Source organism: Hypanus sabinus, chromosome 1, assembly GCF_030144855.1.
Source record: "Hypanus sabinus isolate sHypSab1 chromosome 1, sHypSab1.hap1, whole genome shotgun sequence".
Lineage (NCBI taxonomy): Eukaryota > Metazoa > Chordata > Chondrichthyes > Myliobatiformes > Dasyatidae > Hypanus > Hypanus sabinus.
In genome coordinates this window covers 156,116,252-156,132,557 of record NC_082706.1, presented here as the reverse complement: position 1 = coordinate 156,132,557, position 16,306 = coordinate 156,116,252, and the positions used below count along the sequence as shown (strand labels likewise).

Below are 16,306 nucleotides of genomic sequence, written 5' to 3'. Positions count from 1 at the left end.
ATGACGTTTAATGTGAATAAGTGTGAGGTTATCCACTTTGGGAGTAAGAACAGGAAGGCAGATTATTATCTGAATGGTGTAGAGTTAGGTAAGGGAGAAATACAAAGAGATCTAGGAGTCCTTGTTCATCAGTCACTGAAGGTGAATGAGCAAGTGCAGCAGGCAGTGAAGAAGGCTAATGGAATGTTGGCCTTTATTACAGAGGGAATTGTACAAAGAGCAAGGAAATCCTCTTGCATTTGTACAGAGCCCTGGTGAGACCACACCTGGAGTATTGTGTACAGTTTTGGTCTCCAGGGTTAAGGAAGGACATCCTGGCTGTAGAGGAAGTGCAGCGTAGATTCACAAGGTTGATTCCTGGGATGTCTGGACTGTCTTACGCAGAGAGGTTAGAGAGACTGGGCTTGTATACGCTGGAATTAAGGAGATTGAGAGGGGATCTGATCGCAACATATAAGATTATTAAGGGATTGGACAAGATAGAGGCAGGCAGGAAATATATTCCAGATGCTGGGAGAGTCCAGTACCAGAGGGCATGGTTTGAGAATAAAGGGTAAGTCATTTAGGACTGAGTTAAGGAAAAATTTCTTCTCCCGGAGAGTTGTGGGGGTCTGGAATGCACTATATCGGAAGGTAGTGGAGGCGAATTCTCTGGATGCTTTCAAGAAGGAGCTAGATAGGTATCTTATGGATAGAGGAATCAAGGGATATGGGGACAAGGCAGGAACCGGGTATTGATAGTAGATGATCAGCCATGATCTCAAAATGGCGGTGCAGGCTCGAAGGGCCGAATGGTCTACTTCTGCACCTATTGTCTATTGTCTATTGTCTATCTTTCCATGACTATATTGAGATTAAGAAAATTATGGTCATAAAGTGTTCCCCCACTGATACATTATTTCTAAGAGGAGGTCAAGTGTAACTCCTTCTATGTTTGTTTACTCTGGAGTGTCAGAGGCTGAGGGGAGACCTGATTGAAATTTCTAAAATAATGAGAGGCATAGATTGGGTAGACATTGTCTTTTTCCCAGGGTGTAAATATTAAATTCTAGAGGGAATAATTTTTAGGCGAGGGGGAAAGTTTAAAGGAGCTGTGTAGGGCAGGATTTATACAGACAGTATTAAGTGCTTGGAACACATTGTGGACTGTGGCAGACGTGGACACAATAGTGGTGTTTAAGATACATTTAGACAGGCACATGAACACGCAGGGATGGAAGGGAAATGGATCATGTGCAGGCAGATGAGATGAGTTGAATTTGGCAGCATGGTTGATACAGACATTATGGGTTGAAGGCTCTATTCCTGCGCTGTATTCTTCTATGTTCTATATTCTCTATTAAGGCCATCTACATATTGGTTGAGAAAAATTTAACACATTTTGCCCTGTTTAATTCCTTACCATTATCTTTCTAGTTTTTAGTATCATTTTCTGGAAATAACTTCTCATAGGCAGTTCCTTGGGATCAAGGATGACTGACACAATTGTAGTTCTTGAGTTTTGAGGTGATGATAAGGACAATGTTGGAACAGCAGCCTCTTCCACAAATGTGGCAAAATATTCATTGTTTGAATCACTCAAACATGCTGTTCCTCCATTAGCCTGGGCATTGAAGGTGATGGTAAATTCCCTCAGTTTGTGAGATGGTATGATTCTATAATCATTTACAATGACCTGCTTCCGATCCATGGGCTTAAGTTTCTCAGCGTTATCATTCTCTAGTTTGAGCAGTCATGGGATGGATGTTCCAAGCAGTCAAGGATGATATTGATAGGCTATGAGCAGATTTTTGAATCTTTTTGTCTTGTCATCTCTTCCTGAGAGAGAGATCAAAACAGAGGGTCTATTCAGGAATCTGATGGCAGGGACTGTCATGGTCTGGTCTGTGAAGTCCACTTTCCGGTTCACGGTCCGGTCCGTGGCCTCTGGACTCCGGGTCTTCTGGCTGTCCATTGTTTCAGTTGGGCTTAATCACAGGCACCTGATTCTCATATTGAGGCTAGAATATAAGTGGCCCTGGGTTCGAGTGTGGTTGCTGGTTCTTCTTGTTGGTATCCTGTCCTTGCAACTGTGGGGTAAGTCAGGCTGTCCTTGCTGTTACCCTACGGTGGGATCTGTCCTTGCCTCCTTTGGGTAAGTCAGGCTGTCTTTGCCGTTACTCTGAGGCTGAACTGTTCCCTTCCTTCCCTCTGAAGCCCTGCTGGCAAAATTGCCTGTGTCCTCCCCTGTATTGCCATCAAGTTCAGCTGCTGGAGTGAGACTGGAGCCTTGCCATGCCAACAGTAGGAACTATCTATCACTGAGCTTGGAACTGTCTCTTTGTGTCCCTGTGTTTAATGTCTGTGTACGAGTCCCCAACCCTATGTCCCGTACCCAAGGAGGGGGTCCTGACTCTGTGTAAAGCCCCAGCCCTATGAGGGGTTCTGGCTCTGAATTCTGTGTTCCTGTGCTCCAGTCCAAGGCTCCGAGGAGGTTCCAGTCCGTGTCCAAGTGCAAGTTGTAGTCTAGGCCCTGAGTCCTGGTCTTGTCCAGGGTTAGTGTCTGGCTATGCCTCTCCCCACTTCTGTTTTGCTCTCCCTCAACCTCGGCTCTGCGTTCCTGCTCTCCCTCAACCTCGGCTCTGCGTTCCTGCTCTCCCTCAATCAAGAACAAGTCTGAGCTTCATGTCCTCATTCAGCCCTGAAGTCCTGCATCCTGTCCCCATGTCCAGTCCTCGCCTGGATCCGGAGTCCGAGCCCGAGTCAAGACCCAGGTTCCGGCTCCCTGCCCAGTCTCTGGCTCGGAGTCCTTGTCCAGGTTCCTAGTTCCTCGTAAAGGTCCCACTTTCCTAGCCCATGCCCTGTCTCCTAGTCTTGTCCAGGGCCTGTGTCTTGTCCAGTTTCATTTCTTTCCCAGTTCCCTTGCTTGATACACCTAGTCCTCTCCCTGGTACTTCAGTGTCTGTGTCTTGCATTTGGGTCAGTTCTCAATGCCCACCATACGACAGGGACGTGATTAATCTGGTCTGTCCAATCGAGGCAATTGGGCATCATCAGTGCTGTGGTGTGTGAGAGGACACTAACATTAGTTGCCTTCCCAAAGGCAATGTTTATGGTATCTTTCCAATGCCTTGAGGTGCTTTCTGTAGGGAACTCTGGTCTTGCAAGCATACAGAAAAGCATGGATCTCTACTAGCTAGTTTTTCATGAATTTCCTGCCATCTTTAAACATGTTTTTCCTGCATTAATCAAAAGCTCTGCCAATGTATTGAAGATGATTTTGGGTGCATTTCAACATTGATGTCTGCATTGGTTGAGAGGAAGTTTCCAATAAAAGAGAAGTGGTCCACTTTCTCCTAGGTCTTGTTGTGAATCTTTATTGCTGGAGGGAGACTTGTAGAGCAAGGAGAGACTGACAGAGATCTTCGGTTTTGCAGATGTGTGTACGGCTATCCTCTCATCTGTCTCAGTTAATAAGTCCAGGAACTGGGCCTCCAAGTGCAAGGAGTCACATTATCTGTAGGTAGGTGCCCAGAACTCCACATAATATTCCAAATTTGGTCTCACCAATTTAGACAACAGCATCCCAGCTCCTATACTCGGTACTTTGCTCTATGAAGGCCGATGTGCCAAAAGCTCTCATTATGACCCTATCTACCTGTGACACCACTTTTAAGGAATTACAGATCTGAATTCCAAGATCCCTCTGTTGTACCACATTCCTCAGTGACCTACCCTGGTTTGTCCTCTCAAAGTGATTCACCTCACGCCTGTCTGCATTAAGTTCCACCTGCCATTTTTATGGCAGGTCCAGATCCCTCTGCAAGTTTTGATAGCCTTTCTCCCCCAATCTTGTCATCTTTAAATTTGCTGATCCATTTTAAATTTGCTTCATGATGGCATGTAAGCACGACACTAACTAATGAATTTACAATAGAGCCAATCTTAATGAAGACTGGTGCCAAATAATATTGCATCATTGGCCTTGTAATTTACACCTTCCCCATTGAACGGTTTCATTATTTTAGATTCTAATATCAGCTGGGGAATGAGAGATCTATTCATGTTATGCACTTCCTGAATGGAGGTCATAAATAGTGCAAAATGGATACAGAACATAGACTCAAACAGGACCTTCAGTTCAACTGGGCCGTGCTAACCATGACTGGATCTAAATTAGTACGATTTGCCATTCCCCATATCCTTCTTAGACCTTCCCTACCCCAATATCTGGCTGTTGTAAACAGATAGGAAAGGATATGGGAAGCATTGTTTTTTGCAAGCTCAGTTTTATCAAGGTTGAAAATGGGGGAAGTCTGAAATAGCATTGGAATAGTTGTATGTAGAATTAATTTAGAAATAACAAAGGCATGGATAGAGTTTTCTGCTGCTCATGAGCAATTGGTGAGTGGCGGGGTGATGGTGAAGGGGAAATTGGGTCATTTTCTGGAGATGAAAATAGGCATTTTTGTTCTTGCAGTAAAAACTCATCTCTGGTCCAAATAGATATCTTAAGACTACTAACAAGTGAATTGAACTTTAAAAGCTCCTGTGGAAGAGAATTGTGTTCTGCCAATGGTAAAATATTCTTAGCTGGGTGCAAAGACAATGCTTTTGGACATCCCAATATTTAGTTGGAGGAACTGCCTGCCTGGAATTACCTGACAGTGTAGCACACTAGTGGTACAAATTTCAATCAGCATTTTGTGGGAAGTAATTTTAAACCTATATGAAATCTCAGTTCAGATTGTTTCAGGGAGCCTGTGGCAACACAGTGAAAAGTTGCTGCTAATCTTTGTGATTTAGGAAAGTGAAAAGTAATCAGCAACCTTCACTGCTGAAATGATGCACAGAGGCAACACTCCCTTTCTTGGCTGAGGACAATGCTGACATTTATTTTCAAAGCTCAGCTTGGAATAATGCCCAATTAAGTGAGATACCAAAAATTCTTGCCACTATTGAAACCGTTATAAAGGAGAGATCACCAATTCATGCATCCACGGGGTCTCAGTACACAGATTGTACAATATATCAGAATCTTTCATACCTTACTGCGTGCTTTTATTGCTTTCCTCTGTCATTTAAGTAAAAATATGTGTGGATGTCAGCAGGGGACTTGGTTGTCTTCCTTTTCTAATTAAATAACCCGAAAATAATGAATGTCTAAAACAGGTCACTTATTGAAGGATTTAAGGACTATATTCCTGCAGTATATCCCAGCTGGAGTTTGTACTTTCAGAACATGCCATATTATTAGTTGGTAAAGAATTTCAGAGAACATATTGCACAGAGGTGTGATTTTAATTAAGTACTTTTTTATATAATGGCAAACATTCAATTATTTACATTATTTTATTAATTAAACTTTTTCAATGAAGCAACTATTTTGAAATTTGAGTGGAATTTCACTTTCTGGCTTATTCAGTAATTTGTTTTCTCTATTCAAAACATCCTTTCTATTAATTGGAAATACCCCTTACAGAGAAATCCTTCATGTCATTGATATGTTAAGGAATGCATATACATTTAAACAATAAATACAAATGAGGTAACAAAAATTAACAACTTTCAAATAAATAATATAGTATAATCTAGCATAATATTACAACATTCATATTAAAATATAACCAGTAACAGGTTACTTAATAGGAAGTTTTATTGGAACAAAATTTTCATAGTTTTCAATGAACAGCCAGTTGCCACCAGGTTTTAATCTACATTGCACAAATGATTTTTTTTTCTTTTCACACTTGGTGGGAAGTAACATTATTCACAGTTATTAACTTTCACAAGCAGTGTATGTATTCCAGTAGAACAGTTCTACAGATACATATTTGTATAAAAAGGAATGCAGGGTGACATCCACATTTAGCCCCTGTCAGCTCTGGTGAATACAAAGGTGTGAGAGAGGGTAAAGCCTATTATCTAGGCCACAAGTCTGGAGAACAAACAAGTGCTCTCACTGTGTCAAAGACAAAGGAAGTACCATTTCCAAATAAAATGCTTGGGTTTGCTTTCTGCTAAATTCACAGCAAAGGTTCACCACTGAAGAACATAGCCTTTGAAATTTCAAATTAATACCATGCACGTTTAACAAATAATACTGAGTAAAGTTTCTGTGGAAGCGAACAGTAGTGACTACGGCGGACTGAGAAAAATTTTACTGCCTCAAGTACATACAGTTGCTTCAGTAAAAGCAATTCATTTTCATCAGACATATTATAGGCACAGATTAATGCATTTTGGCAAATGCATCGGCAACCTAGACCCAACTCATTTAAAATACAATAGATGCTGGAAAAAGGAAGAGCTCAGCTCACTGGTAAATTACGTGTACCTGATATCTTTACTACAGGACATCATTAGACACATTTCAATCAAAAACATGTGCAAACAATAACAGTGAGTAAGAAGATTAGATATTGTGGATCAAAGGGAAATTGATAAAGGGTACAGCTATAAAAAATCAGACTTGTGAAAATCAGATCAGTTTGTACAGCTTAGCATTTCAACAAAGAAATACATAGCCCTTACTGAATTTCATAAGCATCACAGTCTTGACTGGTTACACCTTTCAAAGGTTTGTGTATTCATTACATCACCCTAATGCTTCAATTAAAAATACATTGCTTTTCATTTTTCCAAATGCTATCCTAAACTATTGTCTATTAAAATGTGGTAGTTAGAAGCACTCCAGTGTCACCAGTGAATTTGTACGGTAGCAGGTAGCACAAAGATTTGGAAGTCCCTTTCACTTACACTATCTCTGGTAATGGCTGTAAGCATCACAAAGGCTTGTCATTCCCACTTTCTAAGCTGTTTGACTAACTGCTTTAGCATAACAATGAGACTCATTTTAAATTTTACCGAATTTAATTTTAATTTACGTTTAATCCAACATTGCAACCCTTGAAAGTGAATTAATACAAGTCTCTGAAGGTTATGCACTTCAATAGCAACACAGTGCCAGTGGTTCTTGCCTTTTACACATGGAGCTGTTAGCATATACATGTTTACTGCTGTCAAAATCCAATTACAAAAGTGAGTTATTGAGAGTAATGCATTCCATCTATCCATCTATTTTGAAATAAACAACCATGATCCTAAGTCCTAACATCTAAATTAGGAAGACACCAACATCCTTTCATCATAATTGAAGTTTCTATTGCTGTGCACATATGATTTTTATTTTTTCCTCCATTCAATTACTTAAACTATTGTCAGTACTTGAAACATTACTACATATGTGGGTGAGTTAATGGAGCTAGAACACTGGAAAGGAGTTTCAAAAAGCAACTGCAACAACAATTAGAGTGAAGCCATGCAAATGACATGGCAATTAGCAAATATTTTACGTAGCTAAACATTAATGGTAGAATATGCTAAAACTGTTTACAGATTTTTTTAACCTGGGTTTATTAATAATGCCACACCTGCTCATAATTGTCCTGATTCTTAATGTTCTTCCAGAGGGTTAAAGAGATACAGACATTAGGATGTATCTCTAATAAAACTGTAACATGGATATGTTACAACCAGCTCTGTGATTTAAAGTTATCACCGTTCCTCCGCAGTGTAGTTTATAGTCTGGTCTGGGCCTCTGGGATATAGATCTCAATACTGTCTGCACTCTCTGTGGCAGAATTCTGTCTTACTGATGCAGCCCGTTTGGCAGCCATTAGACGCTTCCGTGCTTCCTGCCTTTGTTTCTCCGTGGTGTCAAGCGACTTTTCACGTTTCAAGGGTACCTGACCCTTTGGGGGCTTCTTTGGCACAGGAGGGGGAATCCTTTTCTCCTGCAGAAATAAATATATGTGATTTAGAAGCTTGGCTTTTATTTCAGATAGGTATGACAAAGCACAACTATGCTGTTGCATACAATTAGCGGAAGCCCAATACACCTGGCAACATTGGTGCTGTAGTTTCATCAGCAGCATGTCAAATTAGTATCGTAATTACTCAAGCATCATAGAACAATAAACCATCCCAACACATCACCAATTCACACAGCAATTATCCTGTACTCTGGTGTAATATATTACCCAGCTACACAGTGTCAACAGGATCTCTCTGGAGAAGGTTGAAGAAGAGAAGTGGAATGTTCTTGTGATTCTGCTGGCTTGTATTCAACCTTGGGTTCTTGATTAAATCAGAAGTGTTTTATAGATAAACAAACAAACCAGAATGTTATGCGATTGTACAATTTGTCTTGTTTTCTAATAATAATAAGGCTTATTGGCAGCTGTCTTGCTCAAGTCAGTAAATTGTAGATTAAAGTCCCTAGACACTTGGGTACATTATTCAGCATGGTACACTTCAATAGCTTGCTATGTGGGAAAGAAGTGCTGTAATTGTAGCAGATGATAAATTAAATCAAATACACATTTGTGTAAAAGAGCCTTTGGCACAATTAGAAGGATAAATTAACTTACATTTTACAAGCTATATACACAAGTATTTTCAGATGATTGCCATATTGGTAGGGGTTGTTTTGCATGTAGTGTAATTATGCAGTTTAAGTTTGCAAACTATAATCAGTGTGTGATACAGATACGAGGACAATGTTGTTAAACTGGTTTTGAAAGTTGCAGCTAATGCCATGTGTTTAACTCACAAGGAGATTACACTGTTGGCATTTAACTTGTCCCACCTTGACACACTCAACTGTGCCTATTCCAATTGAGTGCGATACCTGCTGTTTTAATTAGATTATTCCAGTTTAATATCCCAATGGTATGAGCTTCAGAAACCTCACTTTATGATGTGCAATTGACTCAACAGGTCAGTGCAGGGTGATATAGGCCCCTCTTCAATTGTCAATGATATCTATTATTCACCTAGCATGGTTTCCAACTGCCTTAGGAGTGCAGAACTGAGACACAGTCACAGTATAGGGAAAGTTTGTACAGTTCTGCAATGTATTCAGAAATGCTTTCTTCCTTTGACTGGTTCCTTTTGTAAAATCTAAATATCTCAGCTATTACCAGTGGTTTAGGGCTCAATTGATTTGTAAAATTGTAACAATTTTGTCGAATGTCTTATTTGCTGATTTTCCAGGTGTTACTAAGTTGTGTAAGAGACTGTACATTCTAACACCCATCAAGCTAAGAAGCATGGGGGGTTTCTTTTGCTCATCTTCGTTGTTCGCGTTACAATACAGTTCTACCCTCTCAATATATGATGCACGGTCTTCACAAGCACAATCAAATTCATCAACTTTCCCGACTAAAGCCATCACCACATTATTTTCACTTTAACTTTGCTAGTTGTGCATCTTTCACTGTGTTCTATGCAGTTACTCGTGCTTCTTCTTGTCAGCGTCTGTGACGGCTTTCTCCGTACTTTGTAAATCTTTCCTCTCTTTGTCTCGTCCCAGAACAGTCGGTGCAGTCCGTGATATTTTATGATATTCAGGTTTGTACTCATCGCCAATCTGTTTTGTTTGTTCAACTACATATCAATTAAGTGAAAGCATGCATGTGGGAGATGGCTTTAACTGGTATATTCACATTGCAATGAGAGAGAGAGAGAGAGAGACAGACAGAGGTTTATTAGACGATGTGAAACATACAGTAGGTAGAATAGACAGGCAGAATCTTATTTCCAGGGTTGAAATTTCTAATACCAGACAGTATCCATTTAAGGTAAGAAGGATTAAGTTTAAAGGAGTAAATTTTTACAGAGTGGTGGGTGCCTGGAATGTGCTGCCTGAGGTGGTTGTGGAGGCAAAGATGAAAGAGGCTTTTAGACAGGCAAATGAATATGCATGAAATGGCTGGATATGGATATTGTGTGGAGGGAATGGATTAGTTTAGAGGGCATTTGATTTCTAATTTAATTAGTTCAGCACAACATAGTGTGCAGAAAGCCCTGATCCCATGCTCTACTGTTCCATGATCTACATTCAGTTTGTCCTATCCTTTGTAGTTCTGCATCTTATAACTAATTTGTTTTCTCCCTTTCCCAGTTATGACGAAAGGTTCTTGACAGTTTCTGTTTCCACAGGTGCTGCCTGAGCTGCTAGGCATTTCTAGCATTCACTGTTATCTCCTTAGTTTATGATTATTCCTACATTACAGTGTGCATGAATGGAAACTGTTGCTGCTGGCTACAAGTGTGATGCGCTTTCTTTCTTGAGAGTCTGTCCTAAAATAGGTGAAAGGTATAACGGTTTAATTTAGAGCTGCCTGACTTACACCTCTTGTAGTTTGTAAATCAGAAGGGATTGTGGAATAATGTGAGAACTGAGGATCAGGTATGAGCAGACGAACATCTTGAATGCTCTATTGAGATAGGGGAGGATGGCCACCATTCCGTCCTGCTTTCCTTGAGGCTGGGAGCAATTGAAATTGCACATTCAAGGGTCCAGTCCTCTGCTGCTGATGTCATTTATAATGGGCCACCTTGAACTGTAAAGCAGTGATATGTTGCTAAGTGCCACACGATGTGTTGTCGGGCGGTGCTCCTGCCCTGGCGATACAGCTGCGAGTCTTGCAAACAATGAAATGTAAATAGGTGGCTTGATAATTTCATGATAGAATGTGGGAAAACATTTTGATGTTAGCCCATACTAGAGATGATTGTAGTTCTACTGCACTTGTGAAATAACTGCATTTGCAGAGGTGCTGGAGATGGGATTAATGAAGCCAATAAACCCTTTGAAGCAATGCATCTGTGTTTTGCAGCCTCACTCTGCACACTCTCCTCAATTTCTTTATTTAAATGCTTTTTCACTGTGAGCACAGAGTGTCTCCTGTCCCTATGGCACAGAAGCAGACATACCTAGTCCACGCTATCTAGCCTGACAGCAAGGAAAGACCTGAGGTCTGATTGATCTAAGCGCTGAGCTGAATAGGAAAAGTTGGGTGTGGGCCAAATTGAAGTGGCAGGGCACCAGACTGGGAGCGTATTGAAGTGGCGAGGTCTGGACCATTTAAGGGCTGGGCCAGGTCGAGAAGGACAGGATGCTGGGGCCCGAGGTGAGGCATGGGCCATTTCAAATTGCTGCTCTGTGAGGTTTACTTGCCTCCGTGCTGAAGCTCAACTCGTTACAGCTTTGGTTTCCTCTAATAAGGAAGATTGGCGCAGTGTAAATTCACAGAGACAGATGTGCGTTAAAAGGAGGTCAGGGGGGTATGAGAGCTACATGGTCAGCTGTGAATCCAGAGAATGGAGGCTCAGCCTCTGGCTGTCTTCCGTTTCTACACAGAGCAGTAGAACACAAGAACAAGCCCTTTGCCTCACAGTATCTGCTGAACATAATGCAAAATTAAATTAAATCTTTTCTGCCTGCATGTCCCTCCATTCCCTGCATGGCCATATTCCTGTCTAACAGCCTCTTAAACACCATTACTGTATCTGCTTCCACCACTACCCCTGCAGCCGGTTTCGGGCAGCATCCACTTCCTGTGTAAAAGATTTCCCTGCATATTCCCGTCAAATTTTCCCCCTTCCAACTTTAAATGCACGTCCTGCAGTATTTGACATTTCTGCCCTGGGAAGAAGGTTCTGACTGCATACCCTGTTTCTGCGCCTCATGATTTTCAGCAATAAATTGAAGACTCAGTCTTAGTTGCGACTCTGCTGACAGTAATCGATTACTGCAAACATTCTGGCATTGGCTGGCCCCACAAGGTGAGGCTTCACTTGGAGCACTCTGAGCAGTTCTGGGCCCCATATTTTAGAAAGGACGTGGAGGGGGTTCAAAGGAGGCTCACGAAAATGATTTTAGGTTTGAACGGCTTGTCATATGAAGACCGTTTGATGGCTCTGGGGCTGTATTCTCTAGAATTCAGAAGAATGAGGGTTGATTTCATTGAAGCCTATTGAATGGTGAATGAACATGATAGCGTAGATGTGGAGAGGATGTTTCCTATGGTGGAAGGTCTAAGAACAGAGGACACAGCCTCAGAATAGAGGGGTGTCCTTTTAGAACAGAGATGAGGAGGAATTTCTTTAGCTAGAGAGTGGCAAATCTGTGAAATTCTTTGCCACAGGCAGCTATGGAGACTAATTCTTTATGTATATATAAGGCAGAGGTTGATAGATTCTTGATTGGTCAGGGCATGAAAGGATATGGAGAGAAGGCAGGAGACTGGAGTTGAGAGGAAACATGGATCAGCCATGATGAAATGGTGGAGCAGATTCGACAGGCCAAATGGCCTAATTCTGCTCCTATATATTATGGTTTTATGATGAGCTGGGTACTCAGGACATGAGTGCCATGCCCATCTGTAAAGTGTGTACTTTTCAAAACCTCAATGCAAAACAGGTGACCCTCTCTATACTCCAATTGTTAACACCAACATACCTCACCAACAATCAGATAACATCTAATTATCATTCACAGGCTACTTCATGAGACCACCCTCACTGTTCATAAAATATCTGTGAATGAATCACAATCAAATTAATGAAATGGCTTACTATAGTTTTTCATGCAATATCCAATTCATTTTGCTATAACAAGTGAGGAAATGACATTTATTTCTGCACTGCTTGAATGAGAGGGAATTCTCATATTTGGAGGAGACAGATGCAGTCTTTTCAAATGGTAGTCCTGGTGTGTATCCTGAATCTTTTGCTGCATAAGACCTCTAACATGGCTTGTATCTCATTGATCACATTTCCTCATTGAGTCTAGAAACCCTGTCTGTATCTCTTCTCCCTGTAGTCCCTCTCTTTTCTCTACAATTTCCATAGTGCGTATTACTGCTATCAAGCTGACATAGGGAGCATGCCTTTAAATTCCAACATCCTTCTCAAATTAAATGCAGGAAACTGTAGGAAGTTGCTTTTAATAGTGTGTGGTCATATTGGGGACCAGTTAGGTCCGGTTTTCTCAGTTTATCCTTCTGGGCATTTAAACATAATGCCCTTTCAAATACATTTATGGCCATTTTAATCAGGAAGCCCAAAACTGTATAGCATTAAACACAATGAACGATAAGTGCACAAAAATATTTTGAGGAAAAGCATTCTATTTTGTCAAATTTAGAAGATGTATCATATGGGAGGTTCATATGGAATTATAATGGTGTTTAGTTTTAATCTAGTATATTGATGTACTGAATTTTCCAGAGGAAAAATATCTATTCATTAATCCTGGGCCGGATTACAATTTAGAAATAGAAATAAAGGGTACAATTATCTTTCTGTGCTGATTTATCAAAAGAAAAACAAAATAATAGATGAAGGAACAGGAACATTTTAACAGGTCTTTGAACCACATAACTATAGTTCTATGCAAAGTCTAAGACACACACACACACACACACACACACACACACACCTATATATATATATAGTACTTAAGACATTTGCATAGTACTTGTACTGATTTTCTGCATTGCACTGTGTACTCCTGCTACAAATTTAAATATATTTTATGACATATGTGTATGATGCTAAACCAGATTCTGCCACAGATCTCTATTATGCACTGTGTGTGGAAAGGGGGAAGGGAGAAGAAAAGGGGAAAGGTGAGAAGGAGAAGGAAGCATGAGAGAGACCTTCTGTACTGATTAATATTTGGAATAATGTTACTTATGTCACTTTTTACATCCAGAAAGATGTTTCTGAACACTTTGCAGGAGAGAAGATATCGAATTGTGGGAAAGGGGACACAGGAAGAGTTATCAAGTGGCTAATTCTTATTAATTTAAAGTAACAACACAATATTTTTGAAACTAAAAATATTGCTTTTGAAGGAATGCTAATTTTATCACAATGATTACAGTATACATTGATAATTTGCAATGTCTGCTCTTCACACCCTAATTTTAAGAGGAGTGGATTAAAAAAAAAATGTAAGGGTACAACACTTGCCCTCATTGACACTGAATCATTTGACGAGTGGATTATTCAACTTCAGGTTAGAAATGCTCCTGGTTTCTTCAGGTCCCAGATTGCTGTTTCACTGTGCTAGTTTGCACACCTCACCAATAATGACTTAAAAATGTCGCTGGAGCTGGTGTTTGGGATTGCAGTAAATTCTGGATTGAAGTAAAGGGACTTGTGATCATTACTGGTGGTATGAAGTCTAGGAGTGGTAAACTACAGTTTTTTTTTATTTAGCTACCTGCTTTTTCTTGCCGTCTATTTCCCCTTCACCCTAGTGCCTGATGAAGAAAAACCAGATTAATTATTGACTTCACACCATTAATAGTAATTTCCCAGAGTAGACCACTTATTTCATTTTCTTTCTCTTGATCGATTTCCCATTCAAACAGCCTGGTTCAGTTTGATTTGTGGCACATTGAATTAAATTAAATGGTTTCACCTTGTGGAGCCACTGAACTCTGTACCTCAGAAAAGCAGCAAGCATAATCAAAGACCCCACCTTCTCTGGGCATTTTCTCATATCTCCCAGTCCACCGGGCAGAAAATGCAAAAGCCTGGTAGCATACACCACCAGTCTCTAGGACAGAGTCTACCTGCTGTTGTAAGACTATTAAATTGTTCCCTAGTTGCATTCTTGACCTCACCATCTGCCTCTTTATGATCTTGTACCATACTGTTTTTGTATGAGGTACATTTTCTCCGTCGCTGTTACACTTCAGTCTGCGGTGTTAGAGTTTAATTTCAGAATCAGGTTTAATATCACTGGCATATGTTGTGAGATTTGCTGTTTTGTGGCAGCAGTACATTGCAATACCGAATTAAAAAAAACTATACATTACAATTAGTAGTGTCCATAAAAAAGAAATTAAGTGGTGCAAAACGAGGAAAAAATGGACTGTTAGTGTTTATGGATTCGTCGTCCTTTCAGAATCTGATGTTGGAGGGGAAGATGCTGTTCCTGAAATGTTGAGTGTGCATCATCAGGGTTCTGTACTTCCTCCTTGATAGTAGCTATGAGAAGAAGGCACGTTGTGAGTGAGGGTGGGGGGAGAGAGTCCTTAGTGATGGATACCACCTTTTTGAGGCAACACCTTTTGAAGATGTCCTCTAATCTGTGGAGGATAGTGCCCATGATGGGATTGTTTGAGTTTACAACTTCCTGCACCTTTTTTAATCTTGTGCAATAGCCCCTCCGTAGCAGATAGTGGTGCAACCAGTTAGAATCTTCTCCACTGTAAATCTCTAGAAATTTGCTAGACTTTGGTGGCACCCCAAATCTCCTCAACTTCCTAGCAGTATAGCCGCTGTAATGCCTTCTTTGTAATTACATCAATATGCATGGCACAGGACAGATCTTCGGAGATGGTGATACCAGGAAACCGAGACTGCTATCTGCTGATCCCTCGACGAGGACTGGTGTGCGTTCCCGTCACTTCCCCTTCCTGAAGTCCACAGTCAATTTCTCAGTCCAACTGATGTTGAGGGCAAGGTCATTGTTGCAACACCACTCAACCAGCTGATCTATCTCGCTCCTGAACACCACCTCATGACCACCTGAAATTATGTCAACAATAGTTGTCTCACTGGCAGATTTATAGATTGTGTTTGAGCTGTGCCTACCCACACAGTCATGGGTATAGAGAGAGTAGAGCAGTGGGTTAACCACACTTCCTTGAGGTGCCCCAGTGTTGATTGTCAGCGAGGAGGAGACGTTATTTCCAATCCACACTGTCTATGGTCTCCCAGTGAGGAAGTCAAGAATCCAGTTGAGAGGGAGGTATAGAGGCTAAGGTTTTGGAGCTTGTTGATAAGAATTGAGGGTATCATGGTGTTGAACATTAATGTGTAATCAATGAACAGCGGCCTGATGTAGCTTATTGTTTTACCTTATTCTCTCTTAATGGATTGTGTAATGATTTGATCTGTGTGAATAGTATGCGAGATGAGCTTTTCACTGGATCTCAGTACACGTGACAATAATAAACCAATTCTAGTTCCAAATGTTCTATAAAAATATGGAAATACATAACATCTCATCTTCAATGAGTGGTGCCTTAGGAATGCACTGCCCATTATAAAGGGCATCCAGCACCCAGGACATGCCCTTTTCTCACTGTCACCATCAGGTAGGACGTACAAAAGTCTGAAGGCACACACTCAGCGATTCAGGAACAGCTTCTTCCCCTCTGCCATCTGATTTCTATGTGGACATTGAACCCATGAACACTACATCACTACTTCTTTATTTCTGTTATTTTGCACTTCTTATTTTAACTCAACTATTTTATATACATATTATCTATATATATGTGGCGACCCACTTCCTAGCGCACTCGAACCGGCTCACAAATAGCCAGCGCGCCGGCACAAAGGCCAGTCCCAAAAGGGCGCCAGGTCTGCTTCACCAACAAAGGGAAAAGCCTGCGCGGGACTGTGAATACGTGCCCCCTACAGCATCCGCGCCCGGGGAGGGCTTTAAAGCGAG

General features: G+C 40.9%; 1 protein-coding gene and 1 long non-coding RNA gene across 2 annotated transcripts in view; one reads left to right on the top strand and one right to left on the bottom strand.

The window, feature by feature from the left end:
• LOC132399319 (uncharacterized) overlaps window positions 1-16,306 on the top strand; it is a 49,990-nt gene that overhangs the window by 12,283 nt on the left and 21,401 nt on the right. The window lies entirely within an intron of this gene.
• Window positions 5,278-16,306, bottom strand: part of dlgap1a (discs, large (Drosophila) homolog-associated protein 1a) — a 219,402-nt gene continuing 208,373 nt past the window's right edge. Inside the window, exon 10 of the mRNA XM_059979492.1 lies at window positions 5,278-7,775. Coding sequence (XP_059835475.1) covers window positions 7,560-7,775 — 216 coding nt within the window. The 3' untranslated portion in view covers window positions 5,278-7,559. The remainder of the gene's footprint in view (window positions 7,776-16,306) is intronic.